The sequence below is a fragment of the Bubalus kerabau genome, chromosome 9 (genome assembly GCF_029407905.1).
Source record: "Bubalus kerabau isolate K-KA32 ecotype Philippines breed swamp buffalo chromosome 9, PCC_UOA_SB_1v2, whole genome shotgun sequence".
NCBI classification, from domain to species: Eukaryota; Metazoa; Chordata; class Mammalia; order Artiodactyla; family Bovidae; genus Bubalus; species Bubalus kerabau.
This window is the reverse complement of record NC_073632.1, coordinates 89,372,776-89,399,041: the sequence shown is the minus strand read 5'-3', so window position 1 is coordinate 89,399,041 and position 26,266 is coordinate 89,372,776. Positions and strand designations below refer to the sequence as shown.

The window sequence follows — 26,266 nt, the reverse complement described above, 5'->3', positions numbered from 1 at the left end:
TTCAACATACAGGAAATCAAACCACTTAAGTCCTGAAAAAGAGTGGAAAGCTTTCAAAGAAATATTTGAGAACATCTGCAAAAGGCAACTGGGACAACTGTACAAATAAATGAAGAATAAATCAATTCCATTTAAGTTATGAAGACATTTTTCCTTTAATTTATCCAAACATTTCATGTCCAATGTCATTTATTTAAGCAAATTTAAGGCCATAATATTAAATTCTAAAATATTACAATATTTACAAGACAGTTGGCAGAGAACACTTGATGATATAAATACAAATACCATACTGTTTGTTTTTTAAAAAATACCTGCCAATAAAAATGGCAGACTGAACAGTTTTCTCTCTTTGAAGATCCTCGTTCATTTTTTAACATAAAGAGAAGTCCCTAATGGGGAAAGCACCTTATCTTTAATGTTCCACTATCATAGCTTTAGACCCTCAACATTCTTCTTCAAGTTCAGCAGCTCTTTTTCCTGCCTTCTTTTCTCCAGTTTGAAGGCTAATTTGTTAGCTTTCTTCTCCACTCTCCGTTCCTGTGCGAGAAAATGTTCATGTTATTCAAATCTTCACGCTGATGTGGACTAACTTTACGAAAGAAACTCCCCATGACCATACCTGCCCTGCCCCAGCTCTTTCTAATTCTCACATCTGAGAAGATTATTTTACCTTGCGCTCTTCTTTGATAGCTTGCTTTCGTGCTCTTTTGTCCTCTTTGCTTTCACTTTTAGAACGTGGTTGGGTTGACATCTTAGGGAGATCACTGTTATTAATCATCTGCACTCGTTCAACTTGCTTTGCTGTGAGTCCTTTCTTAGGTAAGACATTGAGAGGTATTCCTGTTTTAGAAGATAGTCGGATTTGTTTGGGCTGCAAGAAAGATAAAATGAAATTGGGTTATTTTCCACTCCTACTAAAAAACAGCTCACTAATGGCACATTTTGTTGCTTTTCATAATGGCACTGAAAGCCACAAAGAGGTAAAGCCCTGAGAAAATAATCTGTACGCTCCACTCCCTACACTGCATACTTCAAACAGCTCAGAACACTATGCCTTACCTTTGGTTGGTATTTGATAAGTTGTGGATGGTTATATAAATTTGAGTATGTACCTTAAAAAAAACACAAACACACAAAAATCATGTATTAACAAGTTCCCTTTCAGTTCAGCAAAAACATTACCAAGTTCCTCCTATATTCTTCAGTGTTTTCACAGTTCAAAATAACAATGGTGTCTGCTATATTTTTAAATACTTCGATTTACAACTAAGTAACTGAAATGAATAGTCACTGAAAGGACTGATGCGGAAGCTCCAAATCTTTGGCCACCCGATGTGAAGAGCTGATTCACTAGAAACGACCCTGATGCTGGGAAACACTGAGGACAGGAGTTTGAGCAAACTGAGGGAGATGGTGAGGGTTCAGGGAAACCTGGTATGCTGCAGTTCCATGGGGTTACAAAGAGTCAGACACCACTTAGTGACTGAATAAAAACAAACTGAAATATTTCCCCAAAATATGTACTTTTCCAAAAAATCAATGTACTCAATACTTTAAAATTACTATCCTACTTTCAGCAGTGAAACGGATACTTAAGATACTTACTGCAAATAGATTCACAATCCCACTTTTCTTTGGCTTCTTCAAGAACTACAGTAACAATCTCTTCCTCCTCAGACCCATCTAGCTCATTCACTGGCAGGTCCTGATCCTCGAAGGGTTCAAGAGTATTCAGTTTTACACAACTTTTGGTTGAGTTTTCCAAAATGAAGATAGAGGAGGGGGAAAAAAATACCACTTATTATTACACTATATGTTACTGAAACTGCACTAAAGAGCTAAGGAAACAACAGCCTTTTTTCAAATTCACAAACTCATTTGCCCCATCTGTTACTTACTGTCACAATTAGCTCTATCCAGCCTTGCACTTCCCCCGTCATTCTGCTGACAGGAAGGAAAAACCTATCTGTATCTTTACACAGTTTTAGCACATTAAACAAGATCGAAGTTTTCCTATATAACATTATCTTTTTTAAAGCCTTGAAAAGCATTAGCCCATCTGTCTCATGAAAGTATTAAAATAACTCAAAAAATGTAACCCTTGTCCTGCACTGGGATCTACCTATGATAGTCATCAGGCAACACAGACCTTTTGAGCAGATGTAAACACTGCATTAGTTTCTCTCAGAGAAATCACCTTGATGTGGATGATGATTTACCAAACGTTCGGCTAGGAAGTTATGCTAATCAGGTTGAAGAGACAAACTCTGATCTACTTCTCAGAACACCTTTTCATGAAGATGAAGAGTATATATACTGAGAAGTCAGAATGATTCTTCAGCCGAAGAGGCTAGAAGCACCATATCCTCCAAGTGCATGTGACCTTGTACTTTGACCCTGTTATTCCATTATGACTCTCAGGTCAAAGCTACAGAAAGTGGTTCTCAGTGTTTCCACTTACTGTTATATTCAGCTTCAGGACTCTTAATAGCAAAATATGAGCAAAAGGTTAGGGAAAATGTATTATTTTCAAAATATGGATTCTGACTGAATAATTTCTGAGATTCTGCTGTGCAATTACAGACTATTTGAAAATGAAAACAAGCAAGAAGTCAAAGAAAAGTCACCATACTTCTCTGCCTTCTCTTTATAGTAGTCATTCAAAACTTCCTCTAAGCGATTACTGTCTACTTGAATGGAACCTTCCAGTTCAGCATTATCCAGAGCTCCAATTTCATCATCATCATATTGCTCATAAAACTTGAATGTAAAGAGAAAACATAACATGAAAAGTGAATGTGAAGACTATAGCATTTAAATGTTAATTTTACATTTTACTTCTGTACAACATTTAAGTGCTACCATGAGATCACAACTACTAATCAAGTATTAGGAGAGATTTAGCACCATAATAATACAATGTGGAAGACATTCTACTCAGCATTCTAAAACTGACATCAAGACTGAAAATAGGCTTTCATTCAACATGAAAATGACCACTGATTTAAGAGAAAACGCCTACACAATGGGAGAAAATATTTGCAAATGTTAAGATCGTTAAGAGGTTAATACACAATATACATAAACAGTTCATAAACTCAACATCAAAACAAAAAAAAAAGCCCAAATAATCTGATTAAAAATGGGCAGAAGACATAAACAGACATTATTCCAAAGAGGAAATGCAGATGGTCAACAGGCCATAAAAGATGTTCAAAACTGCCAATTAGCAGGGAAATGCAAACCAAAACCACAATGTGGTCTCACCTCATACCTGTTTGAATGGCTATCAGAAACAATAAAAATAACAAATACTGGTGAGGATGTGGAGAAAAGGGAATCCTTGTACACTGTTGATAGGAATGCAAATAGGTATAGCCAATGTAGAAAACACTATGGAAGCTTCTCAAAAAACTAAAATAGAATTACCATTATGACCCAGCAATTCCACCTCAGGGTATATATTTGAAAGAAACAAAAACACTAACTTGGAAAGATATGTGTATCCCAATGTTCACAGAAGCACTATTTATAATAGCTAAGGCATAGAAGGAACCTAAGCACCCATCAACAGATGAATAAAGATGCGGTATGTGTATACCCATGTATAAACACACACACACAAGAATACTACTCAGACATAAAAAAGAATGAAATTTTGCCATTTGCATCAACATGGACGGACTTGAAGGGTATTATGCTAAGTGAAAGACAAATACTGTATGATATTGCTTCTATGCAGAACCTAAGAAAATGCAATCAACTAGTGAATACAAAAAAGACTCAATACGGAGTACAAACTAGTGGTTACCAGTGGAGAGGGAAAGGACGAGGGGAAAACAGGGGAAGATTAAGATGCATAAACTATTAGGTATAAAATAAGGACATACTGTACAACATGGGAGAATATAGCAAATATTTTACAACAACTATAAATATTTTATAATAAATATAAATGGAATATAATCTTTAAAATTGTGAATCACTATACTGTACACCTGTTATTTATACAACATTGTATATCAATTTAATTTTTAAAATGAAAGGCAGTTATTCTGTTCAGCTTGAACAAATCCTAGGCAGAAATCTTTACCTCAGAATATTTCAGATACTTCCATAGTCACTGATTATGCAAGCTAATAGATTGTGTAAATAAACGGTGTTAATGCACAAATTTCACTCTTTGTTTAGATGATGTTTACTGTATTATTCAAATGCTGTAAACACTGTCAGGCTTTGTGAAAGAATTAAGCAAGGGGTGATGTAACTCCTGAAAAGTGAGGTTATTAGTAACAGTTTGCCTATTTCTTGGAGAAAAGAGGGAAATGAATACTCACTGAAAAGGCAAAGTTAGAACCTTTATCTTAGGTATTTCCTTGAAGGAATTTATTCATCATTTACTTAACAGTCTGAATTCCTGACATATGCCAGATACCATATTAGGTCTTGGGATATAACAGTAAGAAAAACACTTAAAAAAAAAAAAAGAAAAGGGAAAATGGAATTTTGTTTATGCCCAGGCCAATGCTTGAAGACAGCATACTCTTAGAGATTAGGATCAGAGAGGTTCAGAATCAAATTATCAGATTCTACGAGGGATGTCAGGAGGTTTGATCAGTCACTTTCTGACTTAAACACATTCTTTCCAGAATGAAAACGGGCCATTTTGTGATCTGTTATTAAAAGACACAGTCTGCTTCTAACACTGAAAATTCTAGCTTTGGGTTCCAATGTCATAATGTGTACTAGGAATTGGTGTTAAAAGGCTCCCCATTTGGAAACCTTACCTTTTCAAACCTCTCATCATGTAGGGTCAGCTGTTCATTCCTCCTCATAACTGAGGACGTCAAGGAATACTCAGTAAAGCGACTTTTTGTTTCCTCTTCCCAGAAGAAGTGATTTTCTACAGTCCCAAGAGGTTTTCCAGGGGCAGACATATCCTCATCTGATGAGCCTGCATGGTCATATCTATCATCATCACTACCTCCTTCCTTCTCATCATCCACATCTTCCCACTCACTGTCATCTTCAGCCTCAGATTTCCTAAAGTCAGAGCCATAAATTAACTGTCAAAACAACTTGAAAAACAACAGAACCAAATGACTTTACACAAGTAAAATTTGAGGGTATTTCAGGCAGGATCCTTGTTTAGGCAAGAACAGCTGTGCTGCTTGACCTGTATGATTTGGTTGGAAAAGTAATGAACTAGCAATCAAGCGACTTGGACTTTAGCCCCATCTATTGATGGCTTGTAGGGATCTCAAGTCTTACATTTCCTATCCTAAAATGAGAAGACTCAGACTAAATGCTCTCAAAGGTCTCTTCCAGCTATAACTAATGGTTATAGACCTATGGAAGCAACAGTCAGGGCATTCCTGCTTCAAAACAAACCACACATACTGTATCTCCATTCCCTCTTCCTCTTCTGTTGGCTTATTGGCCTGAAGAATGAAATCATCTTCAAGTAAATTATCCGGATTATCAAAATCAAAATCATCATCAAGAGCTGCAACAATGTCAGGATCAAAATCTAACCGAGGTCCTAGAAGGAAAACAAAAATTGAGCAGTAATTCCCAAGAAAGCATGATTCATTCACTTAACTAATATAATTCGGCAGCTATTACATGCCTGACTCTATATACTGAGGATAAAACTGTGATTAAAATTTTTAAAAGTTCAGGAATAAAAACATAACTGCAAGAAAATTTAAAAAATAAAAAGTCCCTCTGGTTCGAATACCCACTGGTAAAACACAGATCTAAAATATTAAGCTGTGTCTATTTAGAAAAATTCAAACCTTTTACCCGCAGGAAAAAATTGGGCTTTAAATTCACCTGTTAGAAGAAACAAATTGTTAGGCTGGTACAAAAGTAGTTGTGGTTTTGGACTGTGAATTTTAAATCATTATAACTAGGCTCAAACACATCTTTATTAATAGGAACCATTATAATCAACACATTTTTGCTAACGAGAAATAAGCTTATTTCTATAGTGTAAAAATCCATGATTCAGGATTCAATGAACTCCTCAGTTCAGTTCAGTCGCTCAGTCGTGCCTGACTCTTTGCGACCCCATGAATAGCAGCACGCCAGGCCTGCCTGCCCATCACCAACTCCCGGAGTTCACTCAGACTCACGTCCATAGAGTCAGTGATGCCATCCAGCCATCTCATCCTCTGTCGTCCCCTTCTCCTCCTGCCCCCAATCCCTCCCAGCATCAGAGTCTTTTCCAGTGAGTCAACTCTTCGCATGAGGTGGCCAAAGTATTGGAGTTTCAGCTTTAGCATCATTCCTTCCAAAGAAATCCCAGGGCTGATCTCCTTCAGAATGGACTGGTTGGATCTCCTTGCAGTCCAAGGGACTCTCAAGAGTCTTCTCCAACACCACAGTTCAAAAGCATCAATTCTTCGGCACTCAGCCTTCCTCACAGTCCAACTCTCACATCTATACATGACCACAGGAAAAACTATAGCCTTGACTAGACGGACCTTTGTTGCCAAAGTAATGTCTCTGAAAGCATTTTCTACATCCTATTGGTTGTGGAAGTATTTTCCCTGTAAAGTTGTTGAAACACTTGAAGAAGTGGTAGTCAGCTGGCGAGAGGTCAAGCGAATACGGCATATGAAGTACAACTTTGTAGCCCAATTCATTCAGCTTCTGAAGTGTTGATTGTGTGACGTGTGATCAAGTGTTGCTGTGGAGAACCAGGCCCATTCTGTGACCAATACTGGCTGCAGGCTTTGTAGTTTTTGGTGTATCTCATTGATTTGCTGAGCATACTTCTCAGCTGTAGTGGTTTTGCTGGGATTCAGAAAGCTGCAATGGATCAGGCCAGCAGCAGACCACCAGTGATGATGACCTTTTTTTGGGTGCAAGTTTGACTTTGGGAAGTGCTTTGGAGCTTCTTCTCCGTTCAACCACAGAGCTGGTCATCCCCAGCTGCTGTATCAAATCCACTTTTTCACTGTATGTCACAATCTGATCAAGAAATGGTTCACTGCTGCATACAATAAAAGACACTTCAAAACGATTTTTTTGAGTTTCAGTCAGCTCACAAGGCACCCACTTATCAAGCTTTTTCACCTTTTCAATTTGCTTCAAATGTCGAATGACAGTAGAATGGCCAACACCGAGTTCTTGGCAACTTCTTGTGTATCTCTAAGAGGATCAGCTTTGATGGCTGCTCTCAATTGGCCACTATCAACTTCTTCTCATCGGCCACTATGCTCCCTCATCTTCAAGGCTCTCGTCTCCCTTGCAAAACTTCTTGAACTACTACTGCCCTGTAAGTTGCTTAGCAGTTCCTGGGCCTAATGAGTTGCTGAGGTTGTGAATTGTCTCCACTGCTTTACGACCATGACCCAGTTTTGAACTCCAAAAATAAAAAAATCGCTCAAATTTGCTTTTTGTCAAACATCATTTCTACGGTCTAAAATAAACATGAAATGAACAGTAAGTAATAAGTCATTAGTATAAAAACACATAAAGCAGGAAATGCACATTAAAATGATGTATAACATAACCACTTTTGCTAAAGAATGGATTCCCATATCAAAGGGCAAAGTTCAACAATGCAAATCACAATTATTTTTGCACCAACCTAACAAATATCTGTAGCCTGTGAAACTCCTGTCTTTTCAGACTTTTTGTCTTTCCAGACTATGAGATTTTATCAAATCCCAATCTGTTTCTTTAGCTGTGTTCTTCTATATGTGAAAATATTAAGAGTCCTAGAAACACTTTCAAGTTCAAACCTGTAAACTGAAATGGCTTTCAACACCCTTCACAGAGTGGCCATTACTTGACCTCCAGCCTTGTTTCACATTAACCCTTACCCTTCATTCCAGGCCTACTACAGATAAAAGGTGTGCAGATTCCTATATTTATGCTTTTTCTTGGAATATCCTCTCTTCCCCATCCTACCCCATCTACCTACTTAAGTTCTAAGACATCAACCACGACATCTTTGGGGCTTCACAACACTTCATTCATTTGTACTATGATTGAAATTTCCCATTCTTTGTCTATCTTTCCCGCCTGATGATAATTAAGAGGTCAGAGACAATGTTTTTTTCTGATTTAACCCAAACTCGGTCATAGTGCAACTAAAAAATTTGCAGAATGGATTAAATGAATGAATGACACATGGCAAGTGTTGGTCAATAATTAAGGCAGTTTAGTAGGAAATATCAAACACCACATCTGTGGACTTCTGTTTGTTCATTTTAGTCCTGGTACTGCAAAAAAGAACCCAAACATTATTAGTTTTTGGTGTATCTAGAATAGACGGTACGATGGACTTCTATAAAATACTTCTCTACACTCTTGGGAGAAATTCTGAAAGCAAACAGATTAAGTATTTTCATGACTGCACCACATGAATGTAAGGCTAACTGACTTATCACTGTTTCCTTTGTGAGAAGTTAGGTCAAGGCTAAAATTCCCCTACTAGATCACCAAAAATAATTTCCCCACTTTTCTCTCCAAATAGGAACTTTAAAGATTAAGAATTTGATGGCAATAAAGAGACACTGATCACAGTTACCCTTCCTAATTTAATGATCTCTAATCTGAATTCAAACACATCTCAATTGTTCCAACACTTTATCAGGTACAGAAAAACTTTGTATCGTTACTATATGTTGCTTTTTGTAAAATACAGCTCTGTCCTCTTGAAGTTAAAATTATACATACCTGAAACAGGAGCTGCTTTATTTAACAATCCAACATCTTCCTCAAACTCTGATGCAAACACTGAGGAAGGCAACTTAATTCCACTGGTCTTGAAAAAATAAATTATGCAATGGTTAGATTTATTTAGAAATACTTTTGAACTACTAAGAGTTGAAGTGCCCCCCGAATTCATGTCCATCCAGTTCAGAAAGTGACCTGGTTGGAAACAGGTTCCTCATAGATGTAATTAGTTGAGATGAGATGATACTGGATGATGATGTGTCCTTATAAGGAGGCCACGCAAAGACAATAAGACTCACAGGGAGAAAGGCATATGAAGATGGAGGAAGACTGGAGTGCTATGCCTACAGGCAACAGAAAACTAAGGATTGCTGGCAACTACCAGAAACTAGGAGACAGGCACAAAAAGATTCTTCCTGTGAGGCCCCGAAAAGGAACAACCTTCCAAAAGTTTGCTTTCGGACTTCTTGTGACAGAATACATCCCCGTTGTTTTAAGCCACCCAGTGGTAATATGTGGTAATTTGTTACGGCAATTCTACTAACACAACCATATTCTGCATTGTCTCACTTATACTCCAGTTACCAATTTTGAACATGTATATCCCCATCATCTCAAAAGCAACTTCTCTGTAATACTTCACAAAACTTAATCTAGTATATCACTTCACTTAATCCTATCAACTCCATGAGTTGTCAGCATGTTTTAGTCAAACACAAGCTAAGAAAGGTTAAATGGCATGACTGCCTGAGACTAGTTAAGTGAGGTTTGGGGAATTCAAATCCTGGTCTCACAACTCCACTCTTCAAATTTCAAAACAAAATTAGTCTTTTCCTACCTAAACCAGAGGTAACGTCCTCATCTCTGGTATTGGCACAACTTTTCTCTGAGTTGGCTGCTTAAATCCTAGGAAGATCATAAATCACTGTTATCCACTCATTGTTTTGAACTTGTGCATACAGTTACTTCACATCTATTTTCTGGACACCATCTTACTCATGGCTAACCAGGGCACATATGACAGTTAGATGTTGCTTAATCTACATCTAGTCCAATCTTTTATTCAGTTCAGTCATTCAGTTGTGTCCAACTCTTTGAGACACCATGAACTGCAGCATGCCAGGCTTCCCTGTCCATCACCAACTCCCCGAGTTTATTCAAACTCATGTCCATTGCATAGGTGATACCATCCAACCATCTCATCCTCTGTCATCCCCTTCTCCCACCTTCAATCTTTCCCAGCATCAGGGTCTTATCAAACGAGTCAGTTCTTCACATCAGGTGGCCAAAGTATTGGAATTTCAGCTTCAGCATCAGTCCTTCCAATGAACATTGAGGACTGATTTCCTTTAGGATGGACTGGTTGGATCTCCTTGTAGTCCAAGGGACTCTCAAGAGTCTTCTCCAACACCACAGTTCAAAAACATCAATTCTTTGGCACTCAGCTTTCTTTATAGCCCAACCCTCACATCCATATGTGACTACTGGAAAAGCCATAGCTTTGACTAGTCAGATCTTTGTTGGCAAAGCAATGTCCCTGCTTTTTAATATGCTGTCTAGGTTGGTCATAACTTTCCTTCCAAGAAGCAAGTGTCTTTTAATTTCACGGCTGCAATCACCATCTGCAGTGATTTTGGAGCCCAAAAAAATAAAGTCTGTCACTATTTCCACCGTCTCCCCATCTATCTGCCATGAAGTGATGGGACCAGATGCCGTGATCTTCGTTTTCTGAATGCTGAATTTTAAGCCAACTTTTTCACTCTTCTCTTTCACTTTCATCAAGAGGTCTTTAGTTCTTCGTTTTCTGCCATAAGGGTGGTGTCATCTGCATATCTGAGGTTATTGATATTTCTTCCAGCAATCCTGATTCCAGCTTGTGCTTCTTCCAGCCCAGCGTTTCTCATGATGTACTCTGCATGTAAGTTAAAGGAACAGGGTGACAATATAGAGCCTTGACGTACTCCTTTTCCTATCTGGAACCAGTCTGTTGTTCCATGTCCAGTTCCAACTGTTGCTTCCTGACCTGCATACAGGTTTCTCAAGAGTCAGGTCAGGTGGTCTGGTATTCCCATCTCTTTCAGAATTTTCCAGTTTGTTGTAATCCATAGTCAAATACTGCCAGATTAAAACTCCTTGTCTACTCTGTGTGTCCAGATTCCTTACTGTTACTCAGTAATGGAACCTTCACATAAAATCAAGTCCAGTTCCTTACATTACGGACTAATTCAAAGTAATTTATGGAGCACACATGTGCTAGACACAATGACCCACAATACTACCTCATGTCCCTTCTTTCTGACTGGAATGATCCTACTCTCTTCAACAGACTCCACCCTTTTTATTGGCCAGCTCAGTTTCTTCGTTCTCCATGAAGCTCTTCTTGATTACTGTTCTGGAACTTTCCTGTGTCAACTCTCTCATTCTGCACACTGTACAATCTACTTCAACATGGGCTGGCAGATATTTTCTGACTGGTCCCTAAGCTTTAGTTTCATCTTTTCAACCACACAATTGATAATATAAGAGTCACCACAATGTGTTCTCTGCCCATGGACCTCAAAACTGTCCCATCCTCAGTCAAGGAGCAGGCAGGAAGCCAAGCTGCATATACTCACTGGCTCACAGACACAGCCTGCTGAAAGCCACTGAAGAGCACGAGTGCCTATGTAGTAAGCTGTCAGGGCTTCTAAAGAGTTTTTCAGGTGCATAAACATGGGCAAAGATCTCGCTCTCTGCTGTAGAATCCTATTTCTTAAAAGATTTACTGAGATATAGTTCACATATTACACAGTTCAGCCATTTAAACTGCATAATTTAATCATTTTGGTACATATTACAATAACTTTTTAAAAACTGTGGTAAAATATGTAGTTTTAAGACACTTTGTGATTATCTATCCTTGGACTCTGGGGTTAAAAAGAGGAGGATAAGCTTGTGCTTAATGAATTACCTTTGGAGAAAAGAATCATATATATAGAGTTTAGACAGTAATTACATTTTGGATAAAGGCCTGTGACTTTTTTAGAGGTTGCAACGATTCTGAATTGCTCTCTGCTGTGACAACACCTGCTTTGCTTCATGAAAAAATCAGGGACTGACCACACATTACTGATTTCTTCACTGCCTTTCTGTATTGCTTTACTTTCTGTTTTTAGGGCATATTCAGTACTCCTGGTTTACTCACTTTGGTTGTTTGTTACACATTACAGTAAGAAACACATAGGACCCATCCATATTTTTGCATCATGCTACTGAAAACCAATGGCACTTGTTTTTCCAACATAATTCACATATCCTTATAAATATCACCGAAGTGCCCTTCAATAGTCTTATTCTGTTAGAAGAGTTAATTAGTGGTTACTTTTATCCAAAATGAATTAAACAATCTTTTATTGGCCAATACAATTTAGCCGAAAGAATGTTAGGACTTCACAAAAATACACAGAACTGTACAAAAAAGATCTTCATGACCCAGATAATCACGTGATCATTCACCTAGAGCCAGATATCCTGGAATGTGAAGTCAAGTGGGCCTTAGAAAGCATCATTACGAACAAAGCTAGTGGAGGTGATGGAATTCCAGTTGCTATTTCAAATCCTGAAAGATGATGCTGTGAAAGTGCTGCACTCTCACTTTATGCCAGCAAATATGCCAGCAAATTTGGAAAACTCAGCAGTGGCCACAGGACTAGAAAAGGTCAGTTTGCCTTCCAATCCCAAAGAAAGGCAATGCCAAAGAATGCTCAAACTACCGCATAATTGCACTCATCTCACATGCTAGTAAAGTAATGCTCAAAATTTTCCAAGCCAGGCTTTAGCAGTACGTGAACTGTGAACTTCCAGATGTTCAAGCTGGTTTTAGAAAAGGCAGAGGAACCAGAGATCAAATTGTAAACATCTGCTGGATCATCGAAAAAGAAAGAGAGTTCCAGAAAAACATCTATTTCTGCTTTATTGACTATGCCAAAGCCTTTGACTGTGTGGATCACAATAAACTGTGGAAAATTCTGAAAGAGATGGGAATACCAGACCACCTGACCTGACTCTTGAGAAACCTGTATGCAGGTCAGGAGGCAACAGCTGGAACTGGACATGGAACAACAGACTGGTTCCAGATAGGAAAAGGAGTACGTCAAGGCTGTATATTGTCACTCTGCTTATTTAACTTATATGCAGAGTACATCACGAGAAACACTGGGCTGGAAGAAGCACAAGCTGGAATCAAGATTGCTGGAAGAAATATCAATAACCTTAAATATGCAGATAACACCACCCTTATGGCAGAAAGTGAAGAGGAACTAAAAAGTCTCTTGATGAAAGTGAAAGAGGAAGAGTGAAAAAGTTGGCTTAAAGCTCAACATTCAGAAAACGAAGATCATGGCATCTGGTCCCATCACTTCATGGCAGACAGATGGGGAAACAGTGGAAACAGTGTCAGACTTTATTTTTTGGGGCTCCAAAATCACTGCAGATGGTGACTGCAGCCATGAAATTAAAAGATGCTTATTTCTTATAAGGAAAGTTATGACCAGCCTAGATAGCATATTCAAAAGCAGAGACATTACTTTGCCAACAAAGGTCCGTCTAGTCAAGGCTATGGTTTTTCCAGTAGTCATGTATGGATGTGAGAGTTGGACTGTGAAGAAAGCTGAGCACCAAAGAATTGATGCTTTTGAACTGTGGTGTTGCAGAAGACTCTTGCGAGTCCCTTGGACTGCAAGGAGATCCAACCAGTCCATTCTGAAGGAGATCAGCCCTGGGATTTCTTTGGAAGGACTGATGCTAAAGCTGAAACTCCAGTACTTTGGCCACCTCATTCGAAGAGTTGACTCACTGGAAAAGACTCTGATGCTGGGAGGGATTGGGGGCAGGAGGAGAAGGGGACAACAGAGGATGAGATATCTGGATGGCATCACTGACTTGATGGACATGAGTTTGGGTAAACTCTGGGAGTTGGTAATGGACAGGGAGGCCTGGCGTGCTGCGATTCACAGGGTCACAAAGAGTCGGACATGACTGAGCAACTGAACTAAACTGAAAACATTTATTACTTAGGATAAAGAAATTGAGCCACTTTCCCTCCTTCAATGGGTCCTTGGAAGGAAATGAGTCAATAAGATACATATTCTACTCTGGATATAACATGCTTGGGGAAGAAGGTGTAGAGAAATAGGTTCTGGTAAAGATGTGCTAATGGGGTGTATGGCCTCCCAAGAAAGCTACGACCTAGTGAGTGATCGATCATGTGAACAGTTATTAGTAATACCTCTTTGGTATAACATGTGGATGCCTAACCCTTTTGACTTTTCTTAAGCAAGAAGTTTTTCCAGTGAGCACTGGTTTTTCCAGTGGTCATGTAAGGATGTGAGAGTTGGACTGTGAAGAAAGCTGAGCGCCGAAGAATTGATGCTTTTGAACTGTGGTGTTGCAGAAGACTCTTGAGAGTCCCTTGGACTGCAAGGAGATCCAACCAGTCCATTCTGAAGGAGATCAGCCCTGGGATTTCTTTGGAGGGAATGATGCTGAAGCTGAAACTCCAGTACTTTGGCCACCTCATGCGAAGAGTTGACTCATTGGAAAAGACTCTGATGCTGGGAGGGATTGGGGGCAGGAGGAGAAGGGGATGACAGAGGATGAGCTGGCTGGATGGCATCACCAACTCGATGGACGTGAGTCTGAATGAACTCCGGGAGTTGGTGATGGACAGTGAGGCCTGGCATGATGCGATTCATGGGGTCGCAAAGGGTCGGACACGACTGAGCGACTGAACTGAACTAAGCAAGAAGTATGGACTGGAGGAGCTTATGATCACATCTTCCCCAAGGAAAAAGTCTAGACCATGACAGGACTGGAGATGAGAAGCAGCGGAAATTGATGCTCTTTGTATCTCTACTTTCTGTCTATAAACCCAATATATTCATCTTTTTTTTTTTAAGTGCCAAAAGTGATATAAAAGTTTCACAGGAAAATTTACTATACACTAATACTAAACTAAAAAGACGGACTTCTCTGGTAGTATAGTGGGTAAGAATCTGCCTGCCAATGCAGAGGATATGGGTTTGATTCCAGGTCTGGAAGATCCCACCTGCCGTGGGATCAGCTAAGCCCGTGCTTAGAGCCCATGAGCAGCAACTACTGAGCGCAGATTCAGCTCTCTAGCTGACACCATTTCTTGCCTCAAACAGTTACCTTGATTTAAAAGTGGTGGTTTACTCACTCACGGCCCCTCACACACACTCACACTCAAATTGCTAAAGAGTCTTACTGAAGTTACTAAAGGCTCTTCTCTCCCATCTCCCCTGTAAGGTGCGCTGAAGGGACTTGTGGGAATGAGCTCCGAGGGCCCAGACGGTTCCTTCAGATGCTGCAGGTAGTCATAGTCATCGTCAAAGAACACTCCATACTTCCTCTGCTCCGCTCGCCTTTCTTCATCTTTTATCTAGGATAATAAACAAAATGGACATAGTACCTGCTCCAAGGATAAAACCCAGGAACCTTCCAATGAGCACCGCTTTCAGAACATGGGGCAGATGACCCATGAACACTCTGGCTGATAGGAATGAGACAAAGACTTCTTGACAAACTCAGGAAACACAGGATGCCACATAAAATTAAAATGGAATGAAAACTGTTTCTCCTTCCATTAGATACTTCTGTGCAACAATTCAAGCCAAGAAACACACACACACTATTTTACCATGTTATGTGGAGAATTAAAAGACTAGGGCACACTGGAAGGTAAGTACAATTTCCTGAATTTATACGCAAAGAAACTTCTCAAGGCATAACACCAATTGGCTTTACAACAAAGCTAAATATGCCTGGGTTCCCCCATACTTCCTTCTGCATTACCCACACTTAACAAGTATACTCTGACTGATAATTACCAAATCAACCTCTTAAAAGATCCCTTGCATTTTCTAAAGCTAACTCATGAGTTTTACATTTCATGAGATGACCAGGAGGCAAAAATACAGTTTGTGGTTATGAAATGCCAATATCTCATGGAAAGCAAAGCCTGAGCATATGGTTGTGCCCTAAATAACACAATAAAGCATTGTTGCTGATGGATTAGTGAATATTTTCCATTACTCTACAAGACTGCTCACTTAAACATCTCCAATAAAAATATTCTCTCAATCAAAATAAACAGGCATGATGTAAAAATGAACATATTTACTGAGAATTAAATCACATATTTTGTTTCCCAGAAGATCAGTTATCTGAGAACAGCAGCTGACTAATATAATTAAAAACGGTCAACAATCCACCTACAAACTTACTGGCTATAGAACAGGACCTACCTTCTGTGTAGGCAACAGAACCCTCTGGGGTGCAGTCTCGTCTGCTGCTAAAGGATCTCTTTGGCTCCGGTGGACCAGGTGAAAAGACACAGCTTTCTTCTTCTCTATAAAGGGCTTTTTCTTCCTGTGAGGCTTCAAAGAAACAGAATCACAGTAATAAATCAGAAAAACAGCAAAAAACAGTTTATATCCCACACAGGCATCTTCAATAAGTTATGGAAAGGATCAACAGATTGTCAAAACCTGCACTTTCAGGGCAGGCAACATCAACTATGTTAAAAAAAAAAAACAAAAAACAAAAAAAAACTACCTTCCTTCAACAAACCTTTTTTGGGAGGTACTCCGTGCCAAACCTACTACAGGTGCTGGGAATATAGCAATGGGGAAGTTGAGGTTCCTGTTCTCCACAAGCAAATCACCGAGAACCGGGTTTCAGGTGAAGGCAAGCAAAACGAAACATAGGGATGGGTAACGACTCAACAGTTACTTTCAAGTGGGGGCCAGGGAAGGTCCCTCAGAGTCTGAACCAGAATGGTTCACACCACCACAGGAAAATCTGAGGAAGAGTTACAAGCAGGAGAAACACTTCCTGTACCAACTATTAATACCATGACACAACCGCTGAAGTTGAAATACAAGATTCACCATCGTTCTACCTTCTCGTTTCACCGCACAACCTCGAGTTTCTAAACTGAAAGATCATTCCAGTTGAGTAGGCCCAATCTTAGAAGCTCCTCTTTCCCTGAGTAGACAGATGAGCAGACACCTGCCACTGCAACGTCTGGAGAGAGGAGCAAACCCCTCTCCGCCTGACGTCACGGAGCACTGGGTGTCGCATCTGTGTGCCTTGTTGTAGGTTTTTAGGCCTCTAGGAGGGTAAAGGGTAGGCCATCCTCTTCTGTCTACTCCACAGGCACGCAAGGCCGTAGAAGCCCCACTCTAAACTGCAAACTATGCCCGCGGTGGTGAGGGTGACCCAAACCAGGACAATGGGCCAAAAGCCGCCTGCTTTCACCTTCGGACGTGCCATCCCAGTTCCAGGATGCAGAAGCCATCGGCTTAGGGGACCCAGCCTGGCCTCTGCCAAACCAGGGCGCCCCAACTCCTACTTACCATGCTTGCAGCCGCGCGGCACTCACGCCAAACAGGGACGACAGCACTCTCCTAGTCGGACGGAAGGTGACACGTTATCTCCCGAACGCCTCTGAGAATCAGCTCACCTCCCAGTCTTTGCTCCACTCCACACGTGCGGCTCCAGGAACCGGCTGGAAAACACTCAGCAGGCCATGGAAACGGACCAATCGCCGAAAGGCTGAAGGATCACGACCGGAAATTACGAAAAGCTCACGCCGGCTCAAGGATCGCGAGAAACTATTGGTGGGTGGGGCTGTTTCCACTCCCGGGAGGGCGGGTCTTTTCTGTCCGGAATTAAATCATCTGGGGAAGGGAGTCGTGGCCGCTTGTGCGATATCAGGCGCGAAAGGGGGTCGCTGTTTATGGGCGAACTTGCTTTTATATCGCCTTCTGCTCAGAACAGAAGCCACGGATCTAGCATCCCCATTGACAGTTGTATTTCCTGCCTATTCCTCGCCGTAAACAAGACAAACAGAACACACAAATAAACTACACAAAAGAAAGGTGGCCACTCTCCTGCGTCCTCGACGTTTCAAGTTCCCTTTTTGGGTGGGACGCAGAGCTGGTTGCCTTAGCAACGGAGGCTCCTCAGTTCAGTCGCTCAGTCGTGTCCTACTCTTTGCGACCCCATGGACTGCAGCACGCCAGGTTTCCCTGTCCATCACCAACTCCCAGAGCTTACTCAAACTCTTGTCGATTGAGTCTGTGATGTCATCCAACCATCTCATCCTCTGTCGTCCCCTTCTCCCACCTTCAGTCTTTCCCAACATCAGGGTCTTTTCAAATGAGTCAGTTCTTCACATCAGGTGGCCAAAGTATTGAAGTTTCAACTTCAGCATCAGTTCTTCCAATGAATATTCAGGACTGATTTCCTTTAGGATGGACTGGTTTGATCTCCTTGCAGTCCAAGGAACACTCAAGAGTCTTCTCCGATACCACAGTTCAAAGCATCAGTTGTTCGGTGCTCAGCTTTCTTTATGGTCCAACTTGCACATCCATACATGACTACTGGAAAAACCAAAGCTTTGACTAGACAGACCTTTGTCTGCAAAGTAATGTCTCTGCTTTTTAATATGCTGTCTAGGTTGGTCATAACTTTTCCTCCAAGGAGTAAGCATCTTTTAATTTCATGGCTGCAGTCACCATCTACAGTGATTTTGGAGCCCCCCAAAATAAAGTCTCTCACTGTTTCTCTTGTTTCCCCATCTATTTGCCATGAAGTGATGGGAGAAGATGCCATGATTTTAGTTTTCTGAATGTTGAGCTTTAAGCCAACTTTTCACTCTGCTCTTTCACTTTCATCAAGAGGCTTTTTAGTTCCTCTTCACTTTCTGCCATAAGGGTGGTGTCATCTGCATATCTGAGGTTATTGATATTTTCTCCCGGCAATCTTGAGTCCAGCTTGTGCTTCATCCAGTCCAGCATTTCTCATGAAATGGGGCCTTGCTATTCTAGGCAGCACTTAGGCTTAATCAGGTCATTATTTTCCACTTAATGAACTGTGTTCAAACATCCAGTTAACAACCCTTCCCCCCAACTCTGTTGACAGTCGAGGCATTCAGACTAATATATTCAGAATCTCTTTGGTGTTTGCATACCTTAGCTTAGGAGGTGGAAACTAATGTTTTTTCTTTTTCAAGCTATCCCTAAACATTTGGTCATAGTTTAAGCAAAGGCTATAAGCATATCTACTTAGGGCTTCCCTCTTAGCTCAGTAGGTAAAGAATCTGCCTGCAGTGCAGAAGACTAGGGTTTGATTCCTGGGTCGGGAAGATCCCCTGGAGAAAGAAATGGCAACCCACTACAGTATTCATGCCTGGAGAATCCCATGAACAGAGGAGCCTGGCAGACTACAGTCCATGGGGTCACAAGAGTCAGGCACAACTTAGCAACTAAACTACCACCACCATATCTACCCATCACCACCACAAGATTTCAGATGGGTGCTGGCCCACTCTCAGAGCTTTTCCTGGGCAAAAGAGGATGGTAGTGTAGTCTTTTATCAGCAGGCCTTGCTTCAAATTTGTATTTCCTCTTCCCAATTTCTGGTGCCTTTCCAAAGTCTAATTTTCCTTGAATTGTGTCTTTATATCCTACCTATGGTGGTGCAATGGTAAAGAACCCGACTGCCAATATAGGAGGTGCAAGAGACATGGGTTCCATCCCTGGGTCAGGAATATCCCTTGAAGGAGGAAATGGCAACCCACTCCAGTATTCTTGGCTGGAAAATTTCATGGACAGTAGAGCCTGGCAGGCTATAGTCCATGGGGTCACAAAGAGTTAGACATATCTGAGCATTACAATTATAAATTTCTATGGAATATTATACTTTTATTACAGTAAAAATTACAGACAATTTAGGATCATAGAACTTGTGTTAGAATAATGCTTTGTAACAGGGATACTATCAATACAGAACACTCCTATGTGCTTCACATTCAATATAATTAAGCTTCATGAGTGAAGGTTTTGTTTTGATCTGTTTTGTTTACTACCTTATCTATCTTCAGGACCTCAAATAGTGCCTGGCGGGTACACTCAATAAATACTTGTTTAAATGAAGTAACATTCTGACACTTTACCTGAATTATCTTAGATCTTCCTGACCATAGCACTATGAAAGAGGTACTATTATAAACAGTAAGTCAAAGCAAGTCAAATCAGAATTGGATGGGTTTGCTTGTCTAAAAACATGCATCCTTTTTCACTGAAGCACAAATTTCCCCCTGTAATATTGAATAATAATAGTAATATACTTGGTAAACTAGCTGAAATTGGTTTCTGGCCTTTGTTTTACTCTTATTGTGTAACCTGGGGCAAGACACCTTCAGTTTACTGACCCGAATGTTAAATGGGATGAGAATATTAGCACTTACCCCATGGGATCGTTGTTAAGTGAGAAACCACACATGAAATGCATGGACCTGTGCATGGCTTGTGATCATTGCTCCATGAAGGTGAGCAATCGTTCTCATCTCAGCTAAGTGCAGTTATTTACCTATCGTCATTGTCGCCTTAGAATCGCCAGCTCCTGCCTTCAGCATCTGAGATCTGTCAGTGAGTATGTTCTTTGCCTCACTTCACATTCACATCATAGGAATCTGTAAGCTTGCATCTTGACCCAAACTATCAGCTTCCTGGAATCCTAATCCTTTTGCTTTCCTTTCATTTCTGGTGCCTTTCATGTCACTTAAATTACATGCATAGATTTTTTTACTTGCTTCTAGTCCATAGTAATTGTATGTTCTTTAAAATTCTTTTTAACTGCACATTGATATCGCTTGCTTTCTGCTTACTGACTCCCATTCTTAGAGTCACAAGTACATACATTTCATTGGTGAATACACTTTGGAAATACTGATCCAAATTAATTTTCTTTACTGTATCTTTCCAATTATAAAATGATTTTTGAGTGTTCTTTGGTACGTTTCAGTTGTGTTCAAAGCACTCAGATGATGTGTAAATGAAATGATTTTATAGTCTTGGAGACAAAGGTGATGGAGACAGGTGATGAAGAAATAGTTTATTAAAATTTCATTGTAGTACTTTCTTAATAGTCTTAGGCCACATTGTCTGCGGGGGTGTTTTTATCCTTTTCCACAACTTCCGTTACATGTGCTGATGAGTCTCATCTTCCTCTCTATAGCCCAGACCTTTTCCCTGACTTTCAGAGTCATGGATCCAACTGTACATCTATTGGCATATAGCTGTAGATGCTAACCTTTCATAACTGAATAAATACTCTAGAGAGAAAAGAACTGGCATTTTCAGTGCTTGTTTACCTAATGGTGTGTTCCTGGATGAACTTTTAACTTTGGTTGGCCCAAGTCAGACAATCTGGAATAGGGAGTCCTCAACGCAGAAAATAATTTGCCCCTATTTGTTCTTCTTGGAGAAGGCAATGGCACCCCACTCCAGTACTCTTGCCTGGAAAATCCCATGGATGGAGGAGCCTGGTAGGCTGCAGTCCATGGGGTCGCTAAGAGTCGGACACGACTGAGCGACTTCACTTTCTCTTTTCACTTTCATGCATTGGAGAAGGAAATGGCAACCCACTCCAGTGTTCTTGCCTGGAGAATCCCAGGGACGGGGAAGCCTGGTGGGCTGCCGTCTATGGGGTCACGGAGAGTCCGACATGACTGAAGTGACTTAGCATAGCATAGCATTTGTTCTTCTGGGTATACTCAGCAGTTCAAATTCAAGCCATAAATGATCCTTTCCCACAGTTTAATAAGTTTGTTACCTCTTTAGTTCAGTCCCTGATTCCTTTGAAATCTTGGTCATTGCCTCACTGAGTCTTCTCCAAACTTTATTAATCTTGCTACCATATTACTCTTTCTTAAAGACAACTCTCATATTATTCTGACTCAGAATTTTCCAATGAGTCTCCTCTGCCTATTCAATACCTCCCAGAGGCCTTAGTCAGTCCTCAAGATCTTCTGCAGTTTCACCACAGACCAGTTTCACACTACCTTCCTTTTATTTTTCACTCCAATTGAATGAGACCAATTTTCCCCCAAATACAGTATGGACTCCTTCAGCATTACTTCGTTTACATCATTCTCTCCAACTGGAATTTTCTTCTATTTTATAACATCCCACTCAGCCTTTTAGGAGGGACTGAAATTTTTCTCCCACTATTTGGTTCCTAGAAATGGCACCACTTGTAGCTAAAGAGCAAAAAACCTTTACACAAATGTTACATTTTAAACCTTTCTCTAGAGTTTTATGCATTCTACTATTAGTGTCCACTTTTTACAGGACAGACTTCAAAGTTCACAAACTGGACAAGGACTTGGGTTGTCCAGAGAGCAGTGCTTGGCAGCAACCCCATGCCATGTCTGAGTTTAGGTCCCACGAAGAGTTTAGTCAAATTTAATAAAATTTCGTAAATTTGATGCTATGAAAGCACTGCAGAAACTGAGAAAATGGTCTCTTACCTCCATTAAGTTTTATCTTACTTATTTATTGGCTGTGTTGCACAGCATGTGGGATCTTAGTTCCCAGATCAGGTCTTGAACCCACACCCCCTGCACTGGAAGCGCAGTCTTAACCACTGGGGAAGTCCCTCTGTTAGGTTTCACAAAGTAATGTTTCCATTACTGATTCTTTTGGCTCTTTTCCTTTACCCTACAAACCTGAAATAAAACATTTTGGTTACGAGGAAAAAATCAAGTAATGGTTCCACGTTGAATCTGGTTTTGTGTGAGAAAAATGGAAAGTGGTTGTTGAACTACTACACCTATCTTGGAGATGCACCCCTGAGTTTTAATAGCATACTTGGGTCCAGTTTTCAAACCTACTCTATCTTTTTGGTCCCGATCTTTTCTCTTACAAGTCCTCCCTCTAGGGTTGTTTTTGTTCACTTGCTCAGTCGTGTCCAACTCTTTGTGACCCCATGGAACTGTAGCACACCAGGCTTCCCTATCCTTCACCATCTCCCAGAGCTTGCTCAAGCTTATGTCCATTGAGTTGGTGATGCCATCCAACCATCTTGTCCTCTGTCATCCCCTTCTCCTCCTGCCTTCATTCTTTCCCAGCATCAGGGGCTTTTCTAATGAGATGGCTCTTTGCATCAGGTGGCCAAAGTATTGGAGCTTCCATTTCAGCACCAGTCCTTCCAATGAATATTCAGGGTTGATTTCCTTTAGAATTAACTGGTTGGATCTCCTTGCAGTCCAAGGGACTCTCAAGAGTCTTCTCCAGCACCACAGTTCAAAAGCATCAATTCTTTGGTGCTCAGCCTTTTTTATGGTCCAACTCTCACATCCCTACATGACTACTGGAAAAACCATAGCTCTGACTAGATGGACATTTGTCATAAAGGTACACAAAATTGCTTTTCAACTTCCATCTCATACCTTTGCCCTTGTCTTAGAGCATGAAGGAGGTTCACATATAATTTCTAACCACTGCTGAACAACAGGAAAAGTATATTGCAATTCCTTTTCTAGTCAAAATATGTTCCCAAGCTCTCTCCTTGCCTGTAAACATATTAAATAGTAGGCATAGTGAGGAAGTCTGTTTATTTTCTATATTACTAACTCTAAAGGGACTATCTTATTTTTTACACATTATAATGTGAATGAAAATAGCAATTTCAAATCTCCTCAGATGTAAAAAAGACAGACATAAAAAGACAGCTTATTTTAAAATAAAATGTAAAAATAAACTGTAAGTTGCTGTTTAAAGCAGTAATTCTTTAGACAGATATTTTTAATTAAAGGTACAAACCATGAGGACTTGCATACAAAAAGTTATAAGTCAGGAGGAGTTGAAATTACAGGCAATTAGAAAAGCTATCTTATTCTTGCTTTACAGGTATGGACTCTGAGCCTTTAATTTAGAAATACTGAGCCCTGTCTGAATGCAACAGAAACTGGAACAAACTAAAGCTGGGATTTCCCAATGATTTTATTGAGGTAACTTTTCCCAATTTTATACATATATGCATTTATATATACTTAAGAAAGCTAAACAATGTTCTAAGGCACTTGGAATTGTGCACAGCAAAGCATACTATAATATCATACAACTACACAGAGCATAATTTTGCTTTTTAAATAACACAAACACCAATACAGAATAAAAAAGGTAATACATAGTCTTTCTTTCAGGTTACAATAGTGGAATTACATATACATGTGTGTGTATACTTGTAGATATTTATACCCACATACTATGATACAGTACAGGTTTCAGAACAACACACAAAAAAGAGAAACTGTCATGTTAATCAGTATACAGTTCCAGTTATTTACAGTCACAGATATTATACCTGTGTAATATGTAGGATAAGATCACTCACTGGAAATTAGAAATTAGTCAGCCTGATAACAATCACAACTTACCATTCTTATCACTTTCACCAAAACTTGAAATAACAGAAGAATGCATATAGTTCTTTATTTAAACCTCACTGTTACATGGAAAAAAAAATGACTAGGTTGAATTTTTAGTAGGTTCTCAATCTGCTGAAATTGGTGCAGAATGTTTTGAATGCATTGGCACATCTCTAGGCCACAGAAGAAATATTTTTAAAAATAAAAATAAAAAATTAGTGCCTGTATTTTTAGTGATGAAAGTGGTTTGACCCTAGATTCATTCAGGTTGTTTATGAATGCTAGTTAGCACTGCCATGGTGACTTCTTCACGTGGAAGCTCTCTAAGCAATGTAATACACAGTCAAACTATAACAAAACATCCAGTAAGGGAAAAGCCCCCCAAACTGGCAAGTGGCACAAATGTTATTGGCATTTTAACACAGCACAAAATTGACCTGAGGGTGGAGTGGCGTTCTGCCTCATTTACTCCCTTCAATTTATTCTTAAAAAAAAAAAGGTATTTAACAAGAATTCTTAAGCACCATCTTAAAGTTTACAATATAACCACTTTTATTGACTGAGTTACTCTGCTTCAAAAAAGATTTTAGAAATTTTAATATTGAAAAAAAATTATAGTAGTTAACTTAATTTGATCCATTAGTCACAATTTACCCAATCATTTCAAGACACATTTATCATTCAGTTTTGATGATAAAAAGTTACAAAGAGAATAAGTATGTTTATGTATAGTTAATATAATAATATTTCACCCAGGTAAAACTCATTTTATGAATGACTGTCATTGAAGTATGGAGGACAATATGCATGCAATCCACAGCTCACCCTTCTTCCCTTCATAATTTAGTATTCACAAATCTAAAAGTTGAACTGCATGACTGTCTCTGCAGGGGAAATGCAAGCATTTGCATGTCGATTAAATGCTTCTTTAACAGGATAAATGAGATTGTTTAGGAACTCATGGGATGCAGTTTACTAGGTGAAACCTAATGGTGATTTTCACAGACCACCAGTTTTGTTTCTGTGTGGATAGTTAGCAGTCGTGTTTGTGGTTAAGCCATGCAGGGATCCTCATGACACTGACTAGGGCTACGACCAACAGTGTAGCTGTGAGGTAAAACTGTGAGGCAAAAAAAAAGTGTGCTTCATGTGAACTCTGTCCTTTACATACAGGGACTAACCAAGTGATGATGCCTGTTGGAACTGCCAAGCCTACCCAATAACCTCCTCCATGAAGAACTGGAAAACTAAAGTTGCCATCAGAAGGCTAGATGCGGAAGGCAAGAAAAATGGCAGAGGAAAAAATGATTCAGGGCCCAAAGACATGCAAGGCAGTCAAGATGAGGTTTTGAGATAGACACATTTTCCTGTGTCCTCAAATTGCAGGAGACAGTGGTATTTAAGGGAGGTGGCACTGCCCTCCTAGGAGAGCATCTGAACATGGGGGAGGGCTTTTTACTTTTAGTATTTACAACAGGTGGGCATACTACTGGCATTTAGTCAGCAAGGGCCTGGGAGAGTAAACATCTTGCAACGCGTGAGACATTTCTGTACAACAAAGAACTGCCCAGCTCAAATGCCAGCAGCAGCCCTACTGAGAAACACGGATGGAGTGCTCTGCTTACATGCACAGCTATGCCAGCTAAATGGCATTGTTTCTGCAGTAAATCCTAGCATGGCTAAAAAATGACGCTTGCCTAGAGGGCTGGCTTCTAGTGCAAATAGCTGCTAGAGGATTCTCTTTCTTTCTCTTTTTTGTTTTTGTGCCAGAAATCTTACAGTGTATACATAAGGGTTTCTTAATATGGGATGACCCTGTCTTCAAAAAAGCATAAGTGGACTATTTTGGGCTTGTTTTCTAGAACGGCTACTGGTGGTTTGCCATTTCCACAAAGAGTTTAAGCTTAATGGTTACAAAAAGTAAACAGAAAGTGAAAATGAGAATGGTTTGGGAGTATTCCACCCTATTTCTACCACCCTTTGATCACTAACAAATTATAATAGCCCCTCATGCTGCTCTTTGAAAATTGGGTGTCCTCTATCTGGAGATGTGCTTTCTCTCAGAAAGATGGTCCTATGAATTTGATGATTACTTTTGCTGCTGCATTCCCCTCTAGGAAACAGTTCAGCTGGAAAAGTTCATTCTGCTTTGGCAAGTGAAATACTGTGACAGACACTTAGACACGCAACCGTGGACGACTAGCCGGTTCAAGTGGCCAAGGGACAATTTTGTAAATAAGTCGTTATCTTAGTGGTTCCTTAGTGCTTATAACATTCTCTAACCATGTG

General features: G+C 40.0%; 1 protein-coding gene across 1 annotated transcript; it reads right to left on the bottom strand.

Annotated features, from left to right (window-relative positions):
* Window positions 1-130: 130 nt before the first annotated feature.
* On the bottom strand, window positions 131-17,344 carry LTV1 (LTV1 ribosome biogenesis factor). Its single transcript, XM_055535831.1, has 11 exons — window positions 17,115-17,344; window positions 16,002-16,133; window positions 14,963-15,136; window positions 8,698-8,785; window positions 5,404-5,545; window positions 4,791-5,046; window positions 2,636-2,763; window positions 1,609-1,748; window positions 1,063-1,115; window positions 674-874; window positions 131-540 (listed from the first exon to the last, which is right to left on the bottom strand). The coding sequence occupies exons 1-11, from the start codon at window positions 17,115-17,117 to the stop codon at window positions 430-432; spliced, it is 1,428 nt and encodes a 475-aa protein (XP_055391806.1). The 5' UTR covers window positions 17,118-17,344; the 3' UTR covers window positions 131-429.
* Between the last annotated feature and the right edge of the window lie 8,922 nt (window positions 17,345-26,266).